At 50.3% G+C, this 21,131-nt stretch overlaps 2 protein-coding genes and 1 long non-coding RNA gene across 5 annotated transcripts in view; 1 reads left to right on the top strand and 2 right to left on the bottom strand.

Moving 5' to 3' along the window:
- Positions 1 to 90: 90 nt before the first annotated feature.
- Positions 91 to 8,044, bottom strand: LOC141572875 (uncharacterized). Its single transcript, XR_012498354.1, has 3 exons — positions 7,916 to 8,044; positions 2,403 to 2,796; positions 91 to 500 (listed from the first exon to the last, which is right to left on the bottom strand). It is a non-coding gene; the product is annotated as an uncharacterized LOC141572875 (long non-coding RNA).
- A 111-nt stretch (positions 8,045 to 8,155) lies between these two features.
- On the top strand, positions 8,156 to 15,841 carry MMP21 (matrix metallopeptidase 21). The gene is made up of 7 exons (XM_019742189.2): positions 8,156 to 8,317; positions 8,890 to 9,409; positions 10,376 to 10,515; positions 10,753 to 10,894; positions 11,943 to 12,200; positions 13,520 to 13,692; positions 13,940 to 15,841. Exons 1-7 carry the CDS (start codon positions 8,156 to 8,158, stop codon positions 14,237 to 14,239), a joined length of 1,695 nt encoding a protein of 564 aa, XP_019597748.2. The 3' UTR covers positions 14,240 to 15,841.
- A 129-nt stretch (positions 15,842 to 15,970) lies between these two features.
- Positions 15,971 to 21,131, bottom strand: part of EDRF1 (erythroid differentiation regulatory factor 1) — a 37,613-nt gene continuing 32,452 nt past the window's right edge. For 2 of the 3 annotated variants that reach the window (XM_019742208.2, XM_019742211.2), the window contains 2 exons: positions 20,031 to 20,182; positions 15,971 to 16,812 (listed from right to left, as the gene is read on the bottom strand). In XM_019742208.2, coding sequence (XP_019597767.2) covers positions 16,650 to 16,812; positions 20,031 to 20,182 — 315 coding nt within the window. In that variant the 3' untranslated portion in view covers positions 15,971 to 16,649. The remainder of the gene's footprint in view (positions 16,813 to 20,030; positions 20,183 to 21,131) is intronic. The other variant, XM_019742210.2, reaches the window with a different exon arrangement.

The raw sequence follows: 21,131 nt of genomic DNA on the forward strand, positions 1-21,131 counted from the left end.
GCTGTGTTTCGGAGGAAACAGATGTGTCCACGTTCTGATAACCGGCAAACTCGGTATGAATGCCGAAATTTGCTCTGTGTTTTATTTGTCCTATAAAAAGGCCCCGGAAGTTTCTGGTTTGTGAGCTGTTGACAATTGTAAGTCAAACACGGAGACTCTTTCCTCAGAAATGTCAATGCAGCTAGTGAGTCACGGCGGAGAGGCTGCGAGGTCGTCGGCAGGTACAGTGCCCAGCGAGAGGCTTTGCCATTGTCCCATACTTCGTTTCCTCTTTTTAAATCTTGGCCCGGAACTTGAGCTGGGCTGAATGAAACCACGTCTGTCCTTCAGTAATGTGAGCTGGTGGGCAAGAGGCCTGCGTCCCCCGCACGCCGTGGGCCCGTGGAAGGCAGCATTGGGAGGTGCCTTCCACTGGCAGCGCCTGCGTGCCGCAGCGCTAGGCACAGGCCTTGCTTTGACGTCCATCCTGGGTGGTGGACACCACTCTCATTCCCATTGTGCTGGTGAAGAAATAGAGACTTGTGAGGTTAAATGACACCCGGGGCTTTTTCAACCAAAAGCAGTGGACTACTGGGTGGGAAGGAGGCGAAAACCTGCAGCTTCGCTACTGTGGGGTTGCGGTCCTGGCTGTGGTGAGCAGCAGGCTGGTCAGAAAGCTGACGGGGACACCCTGGGGACAAGCACGCCACAGAAGGACTAGGTTAGCCCACGAGGGAGAGGTGCGCGTGTGCAGCTGTGGACATGGGCTTGATGCAAACGGCCCGAGGCAACTTCTGGGGGGGCGGGTGTGTTTGCAGACTGGCTGGGGTGTGGGGTGCAGGACAGCACTTGCCCCAGAAGACGGAGTAAAATAATTTGGAAAGCGCCTTGGGGTAACACAGCTTTCTCTGTAACGTCAGACTGTGAATCGGGAAGGCTGCCTGCATGTCAGAACCACGTTACGTGCGTCTGAAAGTGAAGCTGCTCGGGCACCACCCACACACTCTGTTTCGCTGGTTTCTAGGGTCAAACCCATGCACCAGCAGCGCCCCGGGGGTCCCCACATGCGAGCATGTTTGAAAACCACCGGATGATCTGAACTGGGTCCCGCCAGTCAGGGTGCCATCACTCCAGCATGATGCCTGGAATATTCTAGAAGCTAGACACACAAGACAGGCGGGAGCCACGAAGAAGGAAGAGAAACCCCGCTGAGGCAGGTGGGGAGGACATGGTGAAAAAGGATGGCATGGGCAGAAGCAGGAGGTCATGGAAAAAGGAGAAACAGCACCCCACTGGGTGTAGGCGGTTTGCTTCTCCCAGCCCAGTGAGGGCCGGGGTGGGCTGGGAACGGGATGAGGATTTTCCAAATGTCTGCTTCTGTCTTCTTTCATCCCCACAGCAACCTGAAGTGACCTTTTGCAAAGATGTGGCCAGGGTTTAAGGTGAGGTGGAGCAGGTTTGGTTAAAGATGGGGGCCCATTGTGACAGGACAGGTTCTAGCCGATGTGGCAGGAGGAGCGGGTCCACGAGAGAGAAGGTGGGCCCAGTGGAGGGTGCGGTTTCCCTGGCTACCGCTGTAAGGAGGGAACCCGGGCTTGGGCAGCTGGGCTGGAGGTGCCTGTTAGCAGCTCAGCACACGGGGGCTGAGCAGGCAAAACTCAGCTTTAAGGAACCCCAGTTCCTCTTCGGGACCACAGTTCTGCCAATGAGTGAATCGTGTGTGGCCTAGTAGCTGGAAGAGCATGCATGGAGGGGCACACCAGGGATAGGCCAGCTTGGGGACGTTTAGCTTCGAGTGTGTGGATGTGTACGGCACCTCCAGGGACAGGGGACGAAACAGGAGCCCCACAGGACACCTGACAGCCCCAGCCAAGTTCCAGGCTGAGGGACCTCAGCAGGCAGGCTGCAGGATCAGAAGGGACCGAAGGCAGTTGGGAGAGGACGGCAGGGAGAAGACATTTTACAGAGGTGCTTAGAGGGCTTGCCGAACTCTCTGGCCTACGTTCCCTCTTTCCAGGGACTCGTGTGCGCCCACACCAACCAGCCCCACGCCCAGGAGAGTTGTGAAGGACGGACTTTGCGAAGGGAAGCTGTTACAAGTGAACAGTCTGGAGGGTCCTGGAAGCTCAGCGGGAGGCGCGTGGCACGCGGGGGAGGGCCGGAAGCAAGACTCTGAGGGCCGGTCCCGGTCTCCCTGTCCCCAGCGTCTGCTTGACGCCAGGAGAGGCACTCCTGCCCTCTAACCTTCCGGTTCCCCATCTGTCAAGAGAGGTCTGAGCTGTTGCCTCCTGGATGCTCCCATTGCAACCTAGGAAAGTGTTCCTGCTGTCCCGGAGCAGGACCAAGAGCCACTGCTGGTGACTAGTAAGCAACGTGCAACATTCTGGTCAGCAAGCAAACAGTGTTGCTCTGGATTTACTCACGGCTTTATCTGAGTTCAGAGGCTCCTCTGGTGGAATGTGTTGCCAGGCTGGCAAAGATGACATTTGGGTCATGGCCCCTGACACCTGCTGAGTCTGGGCCTGGGGACCAGGGACAGCACAGCTCTTGTCCTCCAGGGGCCGCAAACACCTTGAAAGCACAGTCAGGAGGCAGGTGAGCTCGGCATGGACAGTCTGTACTTCACAGGCCAGGCCTGTGGTGGGGGACGCAGGGGCGCCACCTCTGCCTGGGGGACTAGCTCCGCACTGCTGCTCTCTGAGGCTTGGTTGTCGGAAGCTGACAGTGGACAGTGTGGAGATGGCAGCGTCTCAGGGCGACCTTCGTCCAAACCAAGTCTCTTGCCTTTTGTGTCGATGCACTGGTTGTCACAGTTTCCTTCAGAGATTTTATAAAAAGCATTAGATTTCTTTTTTGTTTGTTTAAATCCCTTTCTTACACTTGTCCGGAAGTTCTCAGCTGGCAAACCACACTGTGCGGCCCTAGCGCACGATTATACTTCTCTGCCCCCCTTGCGAATCCTTACCCAGCACTTTCCTCCCCAAACATTTTTATAACGTGAAGTGAGGGTGAGATGAATCCCAGGGCGGACACCACAGGCTTGGCACCGTCTGACCTGGTCAGTGCCTGACGTGCATTTGCTGCAGGTGGCAGGTGCAGGTGTGACGGGGAGGCCTGGGGCTCGCCATCCCCTCCGCGTTAACCTCCCCAAACTGACAATATTCATTTGACCTCCTGGAAAACTGCTCCTCTGCTCCAGATCAAGTGCAAATCATTTTGAAAAGAGCTCCAAGTGTATCCTGACCTACATCCCATTTTCAGGTGTCCCCGGGATCTTCACACAGCTCAGCTCCCCATAACCCTACCGGCCACCTCACTGTCCCTGAGGCCAGGAGGCCATGGGCAATGAATGCGAGGACAACCCGAGAGCTCCCAGCTCAAGCAAGAGGAGATCAATTCAGTGCATCTTCTGAGCGAACGTGAGGCAGAGACTCATTCACACAGCCTCCCCCACCATCCTCGGTGCCTGGGGCTGGGGCGGGGGGGCAGTCAGTGTGCTGAGCTGGGCAGCTGAGGGTAAACTCCATGACGTCGGTGACAGCCGAGCAGCGCTGACACACACAAGCCACGCCAGAGGGGAAGAAGCCAAGATGCTATACTCACCTGCCTCCACCTGTTCCAACCTGCCCGCTGTTCCTGACCTCCCCCAGGATGTGGCCCCAGGGCAAGGAAAGACCCCGCTCAAGCAGAGAGCCCCAGGGTCCCATTGGAGGGGCTCCAAGGGGTTCACTCTTATGCCACTCACCTCAATATGTTGGCCAATTTGCAGAAAAGACAGAGGAAGCAGCACATGAGCACAAAAGCAGCGATCAGTAAGGAGCCCCCAATGGCAATCATAACCTGAGTGTCAACCTTCTCGATCATGGTCAAAGCCAAGCGGGCACCTGGGCAGAGCGGGCAGGCAGGCAGCGAACGTGTGGGGGAGGCAGCACCTTCAACCACAGAGCCTTAGCGTGTGAAACACAAATGAGTCCTCCCAGAGAGGCCTAATGTGGCCCAGGCTGAGGAAGGGGTTTATTTGTGGATGAAAGGGACTGAAATGCAAAGTCCAGAGAGAAGGAAATCAGGAGAGAACGTGGGAAGAATCTTTTCCCTTTCCCAGGCAGTGACGGGCAGCTGTAAATGACAAACAGGCCTGTGCTAGAGTGAATCGCTTTACTCCCAAACACCTGGACCTCCTAAAATTATTCATCTTCTCAGAGTCAGAATTGACCCCTCACTGTACATCAGGCTTAAAAATCTCCCATGGGAATAACTAACGGAATGTCTTTTCCCAAAATATTATGTTGTGCATTGCTGAGAATATGCAAACCCATTTTGTAAATAATACGTATTTGGGGCAAAAAGTTTTCAATTCTCGCATGGATAACTGGGTCACTGCCACCTCAGTGTTTAAGGAGATTCTAGAAGCTTCCAGCCACACCGTCCCCTAGGCTCAGAGATGGGGAGTATCCTGCACCAACCAGGAACCAGTTTCTCCAGGAGCTCTTGTCCTTAATTCTGTAGGCCACACCCCCCCCTGCCGTTTTTCCTCCTAAATCCAACTGACTTCCTTAAATTCCAATTTACCTGGAATAAGCACTTGGGTTAATCAAACAATCTGAGCCTTGAGAAGCCAAAGGCTGAGCAATACTTGGGGAGAAGAGCGCCCCGAGAGACAAACAAACAGCCCAAATTGTAGGCACACCTCTCTCAGTCCAGTCACCTGAGCTGCATGAGGCCAACGGCACAATAAAGCAAAAAAAAAAAAAAAAAAAAAGAGAGAGAGAAAAAAATGAGTTCAGAGAACAAGACCGCTCAGGAATAAGTTCCTCACGCCTCTGGGTCCCTACAGGGGTCTTACTATCGTCCTTAGGGACAGCTGTCGTGCAAGTTTTCAGACCTGACTTTCAGCACAGCCTTTAGCCAGAGCTCGCCGAGCCGGCAGGCACCATCGGAGTCTTACACCTGTCAAGGCACAGGCTGTGTGACATCAGCCCTCAGGACACCAGCTCTCAATCACAGAGTTCTCAACTCTGTTCCATGGTCAGAATTCTAGTCTCCCAGGAAACAGACTTCTTGTGCCTTTGCAGGTTTTTGTTTCCTCCAGAGAAAACGTTCAGGGTTCATCTTCTAATCAAAACATAGTTTGAGATTTCAATTAAAAAAAAAAAAAAAAAACAGAAGGAAAACCAGTCAAGTGGGGGAGGTGAACAATACCCTGATTTCCAAGAGTTACTCTGTGTTTTAACCACACAGTGGAACTCTATGCAGCCACTTAGCACAATTCAGAGATCTGTCCATTGACATGTTGATACAGTTAAGTAAATGGATAAATACACTGAAAAATATGATTGACATGTGTAACTATGTAGTTTTACAAACCTATAAATATATATAAAACATATAACTGACGTTTGATATAAATGTCAGTTATATACATGATTATATATATATAATACAGAGGGTGCCAAAAAAATGTATACACATTTTAAGAAATGAAAAAGCTGTATTAAAATTGTAATACTATATACCAGTAGCAAAAGATGAATACAAGTCATGTGTATACATTATTTTGGCACCCCCGGTATTATACATATAACATACAACATGTATAATCGAAAAATATACACAGACATCTATAACATGGTACAGTGAGAAGGAACCAGAGTAGGGTACCAGGACTGGACAGGTCTCTCTGATCACCAGGCACAGAGAGCCAGCCAGGCCCATTCTATGAGACACGGGGGTTAACTGAGCTACACAAAGCTTCTCCTGGAGTCCAGGGTGGGGAACCGAGCAGAGCAGCTGTCAGGGCACAGTGGGGAGCGGCAGTCACCAGCTCTGGGCCCAGACTCTGACTTGACATAAATGTTGGATGCCAGTCACACGGGAAGCACACAATGGCCACATGCCACTTCTAGTAATTTCCCTCTACCGTTCACCTTAGTTTCTGCTTTACACAAAGTTTTCAGGGTATGCCTTCCTGTCAAATGCTCATTTAAAATTTAATAAAGAATGGGGCCACCGTTGAAAATGTGAATGCCGCTTGAGTAAATTGGGTAATATTAAAGGGTTATTGCTAAATTTGAAGGCATGACAATGGTAAGTAGTATGCTTTCCTTTTTCCCCCCAATAATCTATCTTATATAGATCTGTACTGAAATATTTATGGATAAAATGTGTATGATGCCTGGGGTTTGCTTCTCAATATGGAAAGTGTCAAGTAGGGATGAGGGTAGCGATGAGAAATTCCAAGCTATGAACCATGCCTGTGTCCTGACCACTAGCCCAGGGTTCCTTCCCGTTAGTCCCCCTCCCAGAGGAGTGACCACAAAGCCCTCTCACTCAGTGGTGAGGTTCAGGGTGCTAGGAGAGCATGTCCATAGGAGAGAGGGAGAGGGGTGCAGTAAGAAGGCCCAGGTATCTGTTGACATAGCTGAGGGTGAGCGGCCCTGAGTAATCAGGAGGGGCCCCACATTATCCATACTCATGCCCCCTGCTTGCGCTCACACCAGGACATCCAGTCCCCACCTGGTACATGGCCAGCTCCGGAAGTCTTTGGGCTGACAGGAGCTGAGTGGGGTGCAGGTACTTTGGTTGCGTGTACCAGCTCTTTGTGAGAACATTCCTTAATGTCACAGGTGCAGCACTGGGCATGGGGCCCAACACCTGATCAGGGGCCTAACTAGTAATAGATTCCCCTGGGTCACAGTCTAGTACTCTGTCCTTCCAGGGAACCCCAACGTCTTAAAGACCAGTGTGGGGTCTCAGGCCACAAGGCCATCAGACCATCCTGGCACAGAAGGGTTGCTGGGGCTCCCAGGAGGGGCTGCCAGGCCAGAGGATGCAACCTATACCTGCCTCTGCACTGCACCCCTTTTAATCTATCATCCACAGAGCAACTGGGAGGATTCTTTAAACAATTAATCAATGAAGTCACTCTCCTGCTCAAGACAGTCCCACTGAACTTAGGGTAGAATCCAAATTACCTGGCCTATAGACACTTCCCCCTCTGCCCAGCTCCCGCTCCTCTCCATCCTAACCTCCCACCTCCCTCCCCATCACTGAATCCGCCACACGCCTTCTGCCCCTTATTTCCAGCAGTGCTCAGCCAGGGCCTGCCTCAGGGCCTTTGCACCGGTCCTTTCCTTTGCCTCTACCACCCCAGAACCCCATGTTATGTATGACTATGTCCCGCTTATTTTGCTTTCATTGCTCAAATTTCATATTTGCAAGAGGTGTCTCCTGTCCATCTTAATATTGACCCCTCCCCGCACCTCCAAGGCTCTCACTTCCACTACTGATATTCTTAGCCCTTGTCAGGATTTGAATTTTTCATTCACTGTTTTGTTTATAGCCTGCCTCCCCGCCCTTAGAATATAAGTTCCATGAGGGCAAAAAATGAGTCCATAGTGCTCATTTCTATATTCCCTGTCCCCAAAACAGTAACAAGTATTTGCTGAATGATGAATGAACGAGTAACTAAAGCATAGCCCCACTTGCCTGCACACTTGCTCTTCTTATCAGACCGTTGACATTGCAATTCCGAGCTCTCACCTGCAGTCACAGTGCCCGGGAAGCTTATCCCTCAGGCTCTCCGGCCTGACCAGTCAGAAATTCAGGGCAGCTGAACCTCGCTCTGCCTGCCTTTTTCCTCCCCATCTTCTGCCTTCCTGAAGTGACACTGAGAGGGGCAGCGTGGGTGGGGACGTGCCCTAGGAGCTCAGGCCATTCTGGTTCATCCTCATAGAAATATCTGTGGCCCATAGAACGGGCACCACGTAGCCATTACCTGGGACGAGAAACACCTACGTCCATGAACCCGGGAAGATGCTTCCACTTCCAGGCGGGATGGCCGGCCACCCCACCGCTCACTTGGGCAGCAAACTTGCCCACACCCACTTCACCACAGAAACGCAATCCGCAGGCGGCTGCAAGTTCGTGATGTAATTACCGGGGTGTGTGGCAAACTTCGCAGGCTGCGAGGGGAGGCGTTCTCACCCCAGCGAGAGCGGGGGTCCCGGGGTCTTCAAAGGGCAGCACACGCAGGGCCTGCCGGGCCTCCAGCTGGGCACACTTCAGGCCTGCGTGACAAGGGCGGCGGCTCCCGTGGCTGCTTATAAGAGCGTCCTGGCCGCTCCTCCAGGAGGGGACACGGGACGCAGCAGAGGTGGGAGCCCGGCTCGGACCGGCCATGCTCGCGGCCTCCATCTTCCGATCGACCCTGCTGCTCGGCTGGCTCGCTGCCCCCCAGCCCGCGAGGCCTGAGACCCTCTTCCACAGCCGGGACCGCTCGGACCTCGCGCCGCCCCTCCTGCGCCGGGCCACGCCCATCGCCGACCTCTTCGCGGCGCAGGTACGAGAAGCCTGTGAGCAGCACCACGCACACGCACACACAGGTGCGCACATACAGGTGTGCACGCACGCACAGGCGCGCACATACAGGTGTGCACACACACACAGGCGCGCACATACAGGTGTGCACGCACGCACAGGTGCGCACATACAGGTGTGCACGCACGCACAGGTGCGCACATACAGGTGTGCACGCACGCACAGGCGCGCACATACAGGTGTGCACGCACGCACAGGCGCGCACATACAGGTGTGCACGCACGCACAGGCGCGCACATACAGGTGTGCACGCACGCACAGGTGCGCACACAGGTGTGCACGCACGCACAGGTGCCACGCACGCACAGGTGCACACACGCCTCCTCAGGCGCGGGGCCTCGCACAAACCACCAACAAACACGGAGTAGGAATGCTGCACAGCACAGGTAAGTACGCACGTAATACACGAGGGACAGCAATGCAGATCCACACTGTCCTGTGTGCGACATACACAAGCAGAGGACATACGTGTGTAACACCGCATGTTGTCAGTCCGGGCCCCGCCCCACTGATCCGTGCATTTCTCTCTGGCAGCGGTTCCTGTCCAAATACGGCTGGGCAGAGGCGCCCCCGGGGGCGGGGTCCGTGGCCCCAGGGTCCCGGGGTCCCCGCCCCGACCGGCCTGATGAGGGCCCCCCAGGTGCTGCCCTGGCTGAGGCACTGCGCAAGTTCCAAAAGCTCAACGCACTGCCGGCGAGCGGGGAGCTGGACGCGGCGACGCTGGCGACCATGAACCGGCCTCGCTGCGGCGTCCCCGACGCTCGGTCGGGGGTCCCCAGGGCCCGCCCGAAGCGCTTCCTGCAGACTCTGCTCCCAGGGCCAGGCCGGCAGCCCAAAGGCTCCCCGCAGGGTGGGGGCACCCGGGCCTTCGCTAAAAAGACCCTGACCTGGAGGTTGGTGGGGGAGGGCTACAGCAGCCAGCTCTCCGTGGAGGACCAGAGGTACATCTTCAGACTGGCCTTCAGGATGTGGAGCGAGGTGACACCACTGGACTTCCGGGAGGATCTCACGGCCCCTGGAGCCACGATTGACATTCAGCTGGGTTTTGGACGAGGTAAGGCGGGGTAAGACTTTGCGCCCACCCTGTCCTCTGCCTTCCCCCATGGCCTGAAGTAGGGCCCGGTTAGCATAATGGGGCCCACCTGGGTCACCCCACCCTGGCCTCCTGCTTGCCTCCGTCACCACAGAGCAATGGCACCAACTCTGTCTCCTAGATTGTTCTGAGATGGCACCTGTCAGGGCGTGGGCATATTGTAGGTGTCACTGTTATAGCTCACTGGAAAGGGCACAGGCGTGTCACCCTGCAAAGAGCAGAGTGGTCACAGGGGACATCAATGCAGGTCCCTCCACTTGTCGCAGAGCAGGTCTGCCCAATGAGCATTGCCCACAGAGGGCTCAGGCTGCTCCAGGGCACTGGTGGGCCGGGTGGTTGTCGCCCAGGCCCCACCACCTCCTAGCTCTGTGGGTTTGGACAAAGGAACTTGTCTGCAGCCCCATCTAGGAACTAGGAGTGCTAACAGCTGCCCAGCTGGCCTCACTGGACTAACTTCCTACTGCAAGAAGTACACAGGGCAGTTTGGTGAGAAACTATACAAATGTAAGGCGGGTGGCCATTGGGCAGCACCTCCTTCATTCCATGACCACTCAGTTAGGATCCAGCTCAGATTTTGTCTCCATCAGCTAGCTTTCTCACAGCACTCCACGTGCCACCACACACACACCTTGCTGGCGGATGGGACAGCTGCTCTCCTCGCGGCTCCCACAGCCCTTGGTACACAGCTCTGTTTATCTCTTTACATTTTGTCACACACAAAAAAAATTGCTTATAAAGAACCGTGTGTCACGCACTCCTCATGCTGAGTAGTTAGTCCAGGAGTAGCTGCTTCTGCCACCAAACTGCAAGCCCCTCGAGGCTGGGAACCCTGCAGGTGTCTGTGTCCCCAGGTCCCGGGAGGAAGGAGTCTGTGCAGTGGGCACTCCTGATTCACCAGGACCCCCTCTCCCCTTCTCCCCTTGCCAGGCCGGCACCTGGGCTGTCCTCGGGTTTTTGATGGGAACGGCCAGGAGTTTGCACATGCCTGGCACCTGGGTGACATTCATTTTGACGACGACGAGCACTTCACACCTCCCACCAGTGACAGAGGCATCAGCCTTCTCAAAGTAAGTGGTCTCCAGCTGCCCGCAGTGACGCGGCAAAGGGCAGTGTTGCGTGGGCTGGAGTCCAGAAAGCCAGAACTTCTCCAGGGAAGGTCCACCTCCTTCTGAGCAAGTTCCCTGGCTGTCAGCTTCATTCCCCTTGTGCTCTGGAGGCCCAGGGTCTGCCCTCTGTGATGGGGTGGGTCCCAGTGACACTCACCCAGCACTGACACTGCACCGATGGTTTGTGTTCCCTTCTAGGTGGCCGTCCATGAAATTGGCCACGTCCTCGGCTTGCCTCACACCTACAGGACAGGATCTATAATGCAGCCAAATTACATTCCCCAGGGCCCTGCGTTTGAGTTGGACTGGTCAGACAGGAAAGCCATTCAAAAGCTGTATGGTAAGGCTGTTCTGGGTGAGATGATCCTCGGAGCTGACAGAGACACTGGGGGTCCTCAGAGCATAAGAGGACCCCATTTGCTCCTCACTGGGAGGCTGGCCCCCAAAGGGCACCAAACGGTACAGTCTGACGTCACCCAAGAAGAGCAGCTGCCTTCAGGCTCTGGGATGCCAATTCTTAGTTAAGGGTGGCCATGGCTAGGTGGTAGCCATTTTGGAGAGCAAAACACTCTCATGGGTACTTCCTCTGTGTCCTGTCTTTCATGGGATCCATTAGATACTCCCTGCGAGGAAGGAGGGGGCCATAGGGGTTCTCTAAACACAAGTGGGCCACCCAGGTCATGGCATCCCCTGAGAGCTATAGGAGCTGGAAGCCGCTGGAAGAAATGTCTGCACTCCCAAGGCAAAGACCAGCAGCCCTGCCAGGATGAGCTTTCACGCCTGCATACTTGTCCAGGCCAAAGGGCTGGTGCTAATTATTTAATGGAAAGGATTAATGATTTAGCACCGAGGCTGCAGGAAAGGAAAGCTAGTCTCCACTTGTCCATCTAAAACAGACACCACCCCTATTTCTGCTCTACTCAAACCGCCCTGTTCTTGGCATGCAGCATCTGGATAACAGAGGCCAGGACACATTTATTTCCCTCAGTGACAATCTCCCTCTTGTGTGTGCCCAGAACCAGAACGTCTTCCCTCCAACGAAGTCCGATCAGCCATCAAAATAGGCATCAACTATACTTAGGGTGATCGTATAACTAGTATGCAAAGCGAGACAGTTTAGCAGGTGACCAGGAGCACTATTAATAACAGAATGAAGCCAGAAGTCATGCCCAGAACTGTTGCAGGCCAGCGGGGTCCCTCCAGCTCTCTCCACTCAGCAAGGGAAGGCCTACTTCCAATCCCATAAGATGTCTTGTTTTAAGATGTCTGCATAGAAAATGCCGACTTTGCAATTGTCTCTATACAAGTCACACATGAAAGTAGGAACCGTTGGTTTCTGCACCAGGGTAACGAGTGGCTGGACTTCTCTATTTGTTTTGTTTTTTAAGGTTCCTGTGAAGGCTCATTTGATACTGCATTTGACTGGATTCGTACAGAGAGAAACCGACATGGAGATGTGACGGTGAGATTTAGCACATATTTTTTCCGCAACAGCTGGTACTGGCTTTATGAAAACCGCAACAACCGGACCCGATACGGCGACCCCGTCCACATCCTCGCTGGCTGGCACGGGGTCCCAGCACGGAGCTTGGATGCTTTCGTCCACATCTGGACTTGGACAAGAGACGAACGTTATTTTTTTAAAGGTAGAGGTCTTTACGGACGGCACTGTTTCTTTTATTAAACAAACGCTTTCAGGACAAATGCTTTGAGCCCCTACCAGGGATCCTGTGTAATGCTCTAGAAATTCCTTGGTTTCTGTGTGTTCCATCCGATTGTAAACTGTGAACACAGGACTGTGTGGTATCCCTGATCTTTTTCACAAGGCACTGAGTTCTTCAAATGAACGAATGAGTGAATGGTGCTGGGCTCTGAGTTGGCTGCCCAAGAACTGTAAGAAAAGGCTCTCCCTACACAAGTGTGAGTCTGATTCTGGAGAAAAACACCTTAGCAGGCTACCAATACCGTATGATTTAAAGGGGCAAAGTGAGCAGAGGAGGTGAGCACTGTCAACGGAATCAGATGCTGGAGCCACGCAGGATCAGGGCAGGGGTGGGTAGGGCCTGGAGTGCCCAGAAGAGGACACCTGGGGTAGTGTGTGAGGGGAGGTGGGGCTGTGGGAAGGGCGCAGGGAAGGCCAGGCTCACAGCCTCAGAGCTGGGAGTGAACAAGCGTATCTGAGACAGCTGCACCCTGGAGGGTCGTAGGGGTGGGATTAGGTTGGAAGGGCAGGGCCGGACTTCATCCAGCAGGCAGGTCAGTGTTTCGCGGAGGCAGGAACTGGTGGGGGGCCTGGTGGTCTTGTGAACACATGTAGGGGACTTTCTTGCTGCTGCTTCCCGACTCTCAGCCACCCTGCCCAGGCCCCCCGGCTGTCCCAGACACTGGCTAGGCTGCCTTTGCAGGCTGATGGGTACGTGCGGAGTCTGGTCTCAAATGGGAAGTTGTGGTTACTGATTTTTCTTCCCCTTGCCACCCAGAGATAGACTGTGGGTGCTCGCTGCCTGAATCTTAGTAATACAACCATATGGCTTTAAATGGCTCAGAACTAATGAGGCAAGAGCCAAACTAAGAACTTGGCATGCAATTTTACCATAAGAAATCTGTGAGTAAACTTGGTCTTAGCTTTCCTTCACATCACACAAAGGAAGAATTCTTGGAGTCCAGTTACATGGAGAAATTGCCTCAGGACAGACTTTACAGTGTGGATCTTTCCAAGTTGGAGCACATGCTCCAGTGGTTTAAGAAGTCCTGAACTATAACTGACAGTGGCCACACTGGGATTACTGGGGTCAAATCTAGAAGTAATTCAGGACCTGGGTCATCATTTGAGTGGAGGCTTCACTCAGATATGGTGAGTCCTCCCTCCTGCCGGAATCACAGCAGAACGTCAGGGTTTGCAGGGACCTAGGCTGCAGGCTGTCCTGTGTCGTTTTCTGTGGTCACCGTTTTGTTTGGCTCTCAGGAAATCAGTACTGGAGATACGACAGTGAGAAGGATCAGGCCCACGCAGAAGACGAGCGAGGGAAAAGCTACCCCAAACTGATTTCAGAAGGGTTTCCTGGGATCCCAAGTCCCCTGGACACTGCCTATTATGACCGAAGGAAGCAGCTCATTTACTTCTTCAAAGGGTCCTTTGTAAGTAGGAGGCTTTGGGGCCTGGTGTTGCTGTCATCCCTACTTGAAATGTCAGATGGCCAAGTTCTTAGTTAGAAACTGTTCTCAGATATGGCAATGGCAGGTCATCCCATCACATGGAAAATTAAGAATGTGAAGCCCAAACAATTGAGTGCAAAGCCACAGATTTATACTTACCTTGTCACTATAAATTAACCTAAAATGAAGGATTTTCAGAAAAGCCAGTCTTATTTTATTTCCTTCGCAGGTGTTTGCATTTGATGTCAACAGAAATCAAGTCCTTGGTTCTTACCCGAAGAAGATGACGGACGTCTTCCCAGCGATAGAGCCACAGAACCACCCTTTCAGAAGCATAGACTCTGCCTACTACTCGTTCGCACACAAGTCCGTGTTCTTCTTCAAAGGTAGCCTGTACTGGAAAGTGGTGACCGACGCAGACAGACGGCAGCGTCCGTGGCTCCCATCCAATGGCGTCTTCCCGAAAAAGCCAATCTCAGAGAAGTGGTTTGACGTTTGTGACGTCCACGCCTCCACCCTGAATATGTAATAAGAAAAACAGGCAAATGCAGAGAACCACAGATTTCTCTTCGAAGAGGAAATGTCTGACTTTTAGTAGCAGAAGCGAATAGGGCTAAGTTGAAACCCATGGGAAAAGCATTACTTGAATTTTGGGGGGGAAAAAAAAATCAAATTCTCAGGCAAAAAAAAAAAAAAACTAACTTACCCAATAATTTTACAGATTTTTAGGAAAGGTTATGAAACAAGTCTGGAGGAACCCATCTTTGCTTCCCACTCTCTCCGTTCCTGGGGTGTTCTTTGTTTGAATCCAGATGGTCCTGAATGGTTCTCTGGTTTGCTGTAATTCATGACATGCTCCTTCTGCTTCAAAGCAGGAAACACTTTGTATGGCAGTCTATTTATGTTCTGAAGGCTAGTCTACCGAAATAAGTCTCTTAAAGCTAATTGGGTAACTTTATTTTTCCTATTATCAATCATCTCTAGGATAGACGTTATGTCCCTTTAACTTTACATAATATAGCTGTGACCTCTAATTAACACAGACAAAATCCCCCAATGTCATAGGGAATGATGTGGACAAAATTTGGGCACTGAAATTAAGTGAAAAAGATTCAGGCCACAAATACCACAATTCTTTTAAAGGAACAGCTAAAACACAAGCACTTTAAGATTTAAATTAAAATCAGCAAACTACAAAAACATTTTAAAAGCACCTTTCTTTCCCTTGTAGGAACTTTCATATTATTGCTTTGACAAGGGAAGATACCTCGAATTTGTATCTTCTTGCTTAAAACAAATTTCCGTCTTGACTGGAAAGGCTAAGTAAGAAGAGAGGCCATTAGACAAAGCAAGCGACTCTCATATCCCTAACTCGACCTTATTTCTACGTAAGTAGAAAACCCTTTTTGAATTCATGAATCCAGAATTGGGTGTGTACAACACACGTGTCCAGGTTTAACTAGCAGAGACAGTGTGAGTCGCGTGTGCTTGCCGCAAGGGGAACAGGATATTAGCTGTCCTGAGAGGTGATGTAGCTGATTTTGTACAACTGCTTTATAATTTAGTCAAAACTTGAAATGCTCCAATGGTTAATTTTTGAAAATTGATACAAATCTGTCCCAAGGACAACACAACTGAACAAGGAAGTAGACAATGGCAAGAGGTAGGTCTGCCCAGCTGACAGGGATCATCATTGTCAAGGAAAACATCTAAAATCTCAGCGTACGAAAGCAAGGCATAAAAATTCAGCTTAAAACAAGTTTATTGCAGACGCTTTTCTAGCATAGTTGAGATTCCCTCAAAGAGGTGTGTCTGGAGGGGCTGCCAGTCGACATGAAGAGGCTGCACGGCGAAAATGCAGATGGCTCTGAAGGAAGTCACCAGCTGCGTCTCATCCTGTGCTCAGGCCCAGGCCAGTGGATGTGGGGGCCCAGCGAGCTTGTCTATGAAGGTGTCATGCACATCCATCCAAACTGTCACCCTGACAGGAAAGAGCGTGCTTAACACATTACAGTCTCTTGCGGCTGAGACGACTGACTGACAAGTACTGCACTGCACACAGGGCACTGGAACGACAGCATGTTTGTACGCAACTGGATAGGAGCCGTGGACCAGCAGCAAGTAATACGTCTACAGTCTCGTGAGAATTTCGTGTATGGCACCATTTTATTTCTAATGTTTTAGTCTTTACTTTGTAAAATTGATTAAACCAATTCAAATCAAAACTCAATGTGAAGAATGTGAAATGGAAAAAGACAAAGACATTTAAATAAATAATTTATTTATTCAAAATAATTTTCTTACATTATTCACAGTTTTAAGTTTAAAATAAGAAAGTGGGGGGGTACCTATTCTTGATCAACTATCATACAAGGTGAAAGAAAAGCAGATCCCTTCAGAACATGCACTAAATACCGAGAATTGCACAATGGCTAGTCTTCGAGAAATCCTGCACTGAAGCTTAAAAAGGGCAGAGTTCTTTCTGTGCATTTAGAAGGAAACACTGTCGACATACAGGAAGTTCCTTTAACCCACCTGAACGACTAAACTCATTTGGAATAAGTTCCCTTGACCAAAGTAACATTTATCCAAAATAATTGTATCTTAAACTCATATAGCTTATACCATACTTCAAAAATATTTAACGGTGTAAATGCATCACAGCAAGTGTATTAATATTGAGGCACGCACACTTCTCAAGGAAATAAACACTGGGAGCTTTCCTTCTGATTTGGTTTCAGCACTTGCAATGAAGCAGCCAAAGAATTCGACCATGATTTGTCTGTCATGGGAAATGAGAAGTCTGCATTTCCACCGCTGTGCCTGTTGTTCTAAGTGGATATTTCCCGTTTATTTAACTAAATGAAGCACCGAATGGACAAACCAGCCCCCGTGCTGAAGGCACTGCAGCATCTGTGCGGGTGCGGCCCTGGCATGAGTCATGGGACGGTGCTGCCACGGCCGGGAGCCAGCTGGTCCAGCAGGCGGATGAGAACGTCGACTCTTTCCCAAAGAGCTGTGTTTCTGTTAGCGGTTGCTCTCAAAAGCTGGGAGTAAATCTGCTTGTTGGTTGTGAGGGCTACATCTTCTTCAATGTTACTGCTTGATGAATAAAACGAAAACGGAACAGAAAAAGAAGTGACGTGAACGGCGATGCCCCCCACCAGTTCAAACAGAGATCCACACAATACACAGTAACAGCCCACCCACCACTTCTCACGGGGAAGCCGCGGTCCTGTTCCACAGCTGATCTACTGCTTGGGGGCCTGTCTTTAGACATGTAACTCAACACGTCTATTAAAACCCACACTCATTCTTTTTACAAATACTGGAGTGCTTACTATATACTGGCAAGTGCTCGTGGCTGTGAATGGAACAGACCAAATCCCCGCCGTCACGGACTCTGCATTCTGCTGGGGTAGGAGTGGGGGGAGACAAGAGAGTGTCGGCTCCACGCTGAGGAAAGTACAGTGGAGACGGGCTGGGCCTGGGGGAGCTCCTGTGCTTCCTCCCGGCTCCATGCCCAGCCCGAGGGTCCTGTGTGACGCAGCGCGGCTGACGCAGCTATGGGGCTGCTCCCCTGGAGACTGAAGCACAGACTCCTGACTCAGAACTACCGCACCTCAACGCATCTTAAACACCAGGGCCACTTCTGTGCGAAGAAAGCCTCTCACGGGGAAGGTTCTACACAGCACTCCATTTAACAATTGTTTTAACAAAAACTGAACTTTGCAGTTTGTTCTGAAAATATTTTCCCATAAAACAGGTCAATGGATTATATTCGTGTTACTACTGAGAAGACATAGCAGTTCATTTCTAGCACCTTTTTTAAAAGAAAAAAAACAAGTCCAGAAGTAACACAGACCTCTGGCCACACATGGCAGGTCAGGCTGCCAGCTGTGTTGCCTCCTGAGAGTGTGCACGTCCACATCTGAGCCACACGATCGCCCTGTCCCCTCAGAGGGCAAGGCCCAGTATTCTTATTTTATAGCTGTAAAAACTAAGCCCTGGAGGGTTAGGCATTTGGATAGAGGTCAAAGCACCATAGGTCTTCTGACTTTGAACCTATGTTCTTTCCACTCACCAATGTACCGAATCTGCCTTTGCCTCAGTGCCCATGGGCCCAGCCTGCCAGAGAATAGGCAGCTTTCTAGAACTGCCCGTTTGCCCACAACATGGCTCAGGCTGGAAGATCTGCCTCCTCTTTCACGGCTCCACTCATTCCTCCCCAGCAGCACCCCTGCCACCTGTGGCTGGCCTGACACAGGCCCCTCCGGAACCACCGTGGGCCCCCTCACACTACTTGAGACCCACTGCGCCTCTCCCCCTCTTTTTATCAGGCAGATCTCCCCATCTCTTCCCCTCAACACCACCCATGGTACAGAAAAAGTGACAGTTCAAAATATGTTCACTATCTCTGGTTTGGGCCTAAGATCGCTCCACGTTCCATTTTTTTTTTTTTGGGGGGGGCGGTTGACATTCATGAAACCTCTGATAACCTTATAAGAAATTTAAACTCCTATCTAACAGAAATCAAGGCAACAGCACTTAATAATTATAAGCAATGTTCTAAATATGAATTCTCCATAGACAATGATACGACATTTTAGCCAAATGCCTCAAGATAACTGATGGCTGCTGGGATCATAAATTTTAAAACCCTTTGAACTGTTCTGATCATAATTCTGAATCTTAAATCTTACTCTTCTAATCTCTACAATTATCTCCTCCCTCAATTCACTCTCATCAGTTCATTGAACCAAGAACTGTATTCAGAAAGGTTCTATCATTTTATAGTGTTATCTTTTGTCCAAAGGCAACTAACTTCCATTCTACTTTCCTTTTTACTGACGTTAACAGAATATGAAATGTACACACCTGGCTGGGAACAACCCATAAACCTGAAGGGCCTGTCCTCCGCACTATGGTCAAGGACTTCCCAAACCCTCTGAGATTACTTCTATTTTTGTTGTTTTTTATTATATTAAACCCCAAAGCCATCAGAAGATGAAGGGGCTCCAATCTGCTAACGCAGTGACTACTGAGCTACAGTACAAGAGCAAACAGATTCTTAATCCAAAAAGAAGAAACACAACTGTTTCAAGCAGGGCACCACCAACGCAGTTGTCATGAGAGGAAGTGCCTGCATAATCTCAAACAGAAAACAAAAATTGTTTTAAATTGAACACATCCTAATTTTCTTAGATTGCACAGCAATTCTTGAGGATTCTAAGAAAATTAAGATAACATTTTAATTACTAAGCTCAGTTTAATCTTTCTTTGGCCAGGGGTGGGAGGGGGAGAAACAGCCAAAACAAAACGGAAGCATATTAGTATTTCTTTTGAAGTCTAGTTTTGATTTCCTTTTACTTCAAAAAGAAATGTTCATTAAATCATGAAGAATAACTGGGCCAGCGCACAGGATGTCTTTATCTTCACAATACAATTACACATGCTTTCATCAGTGAAACATGAGAGAAAGTCACTGACCTGGTAACTGATAATTCTCTATGTTTTGAAACCTGTCAACGTATCAATCGGATCAACACAAGTATCACATTTAATACATTTTTTTACTTAATAAACCTTGAAAAATTAACACCAATTAGCTAAATAGTATCATGCACGAAAACGTCAGATTAGAATTTTTTTCAGCAGAATATTAAAAACCTGAATGAACAGGTTATAGGACCCACCACTAAAATCAAAATTACCTAGGTCATATATACGACTGTTAGGATTATAAAAGATATTATAAGACTGAACTATTTGCCTGTTAGCCCATCATTCAAGCCACTGATTTGTGAAAATCGTTGAACCACTGTTTCTCGCATATCATATATTTATAAAATTAAGAAAAAATTTACCCAGTACTGTTAAACAGGAAAAACCATGCGTTTTTCAACTTTGTGTAACCATACACACTGTCTCCCTTGGCTTCTTCAAAAGATGCGTACCTGCTAATATGCCAAGTCCCCTGCTGTGCACCAGGGACAGCACCGAGCTGTCCACACAGCACCGAGCAGATGCGGACGACTAACAACGGGCCGACGAGAGGGCAGCATCGAACAACAGTGCTCCTCCCTTGGGCCACGGAACAAACCTTACAACCAAGAGGCATATTTCCCGTTAAGAAGCGCCATTTCTTTGTGTCTGTAAGTGCAGTCTACAGGGGGCTCCCTGGGGAAGATTCTGGACCACCCACATCAGACAGGAGCGAACACAACCTAGCCTTCCACAGGCTCAGTACGGATGACTTACGTGCCTTCTACAAGCAACGTGCTGGGAGAGAAATTTCCACAAAGAACAACTTGACTTACCCCGTTTTCTTCTTAGTTGAAGACAGCAGTTTGATGGACTGAAGGAGAAGGAATGACAACCGGGATTCAAATATACTGAGGAGTTTGAGCACCTCTTCTCGATTCAGACCAGGAGAAGAATCAGCAACGGGCGTAGTCTCCTCACTCTTAGGCTGAAACAACAAGACGTTATTTCATCACCTGAGTTCCCCGACAACTGCAGTTCATACTGAAGTGACGGACGTGAGTTCATTAATCCAGCAAGCTTTAAGCCAACAACAAACAGCCAGCAAACCCGAGATCACTTTTTTCTCAGGGACAGCCCTGCTGGCGGTGGGGTGGCTGTGATGAGGCCACCTCTTCCTCCTTCCTCCTCTGAGATCATAAAATGATCTCACACTTACAAAGAAGAAACAATTCCTGAATAAAAATCTCCCTTCCAACATCAGAGGCTGAAGTAGCAAGATGGAAAGGGGTACGTTACAGGGTTTGACGAACCAGGGCCAAGAGAGGAGTAGGCGGGTGTACCATGGAGACGCGGGGAAGCTTCTGGAAGGCAGTGTGAATGCTGGGAGGCCCACAGTGTGAACGCTGGGAGGCCCACAGCGTGAACGCTGGGAGGCCCACAGCGTGAACGCTGGGAGGCCCACAGCGTGAACGCTGGGAGGCCCACAGCGTGAACGCTGGGAGGCCCACAGCGTGAACGCTGGGAGGCCCACAGCGTGAACGCTGGGAGGCCCACAGCGTGAATGCTGGGATGCCCAGCAAGCTACAAGGACTTTCCCGACTGGAAAGCCTCACCTGCTCCCGGCAGTTTAGTAGAAATGATAAAAGAGGACACGCCTTTTCTTTCTCCAAAAATACACACACGCACGTGCACGCGCGCACACACACACACACACACACACACACACACTCGCAAAGCAAAACTTAACAGAGACTATGTTATTCCCAGTGCCTTACTAATCAAGGTCGATGTGGTTAAAGAAAAAAACTTAAAAGATATACTTACATATTAAAAAAAGAGTTAATAATAATTACAACAAAATATAATACATCACTGCGTTTTTATGCAGAGCAGATGCACGTATGCATGTATGTAAACACATATACACACATACA

This window comes from Rhinolophus sinicus, linkage group LG07 (genome assembly GCF_036562045.2).
Source record: "Rhinolophus sinicus isolate RSC01 linkage group LG07, ASM3656204v1, whole genome shotgun sequence".
Classification (NCBI taxonomy): domain Eukaryota; kingdom Metazoa; phylum Chordata; class Mammalia; order Chiroptera; family Rhinolophidae; genus Rhinolophus; species Rhinolophus sinicus.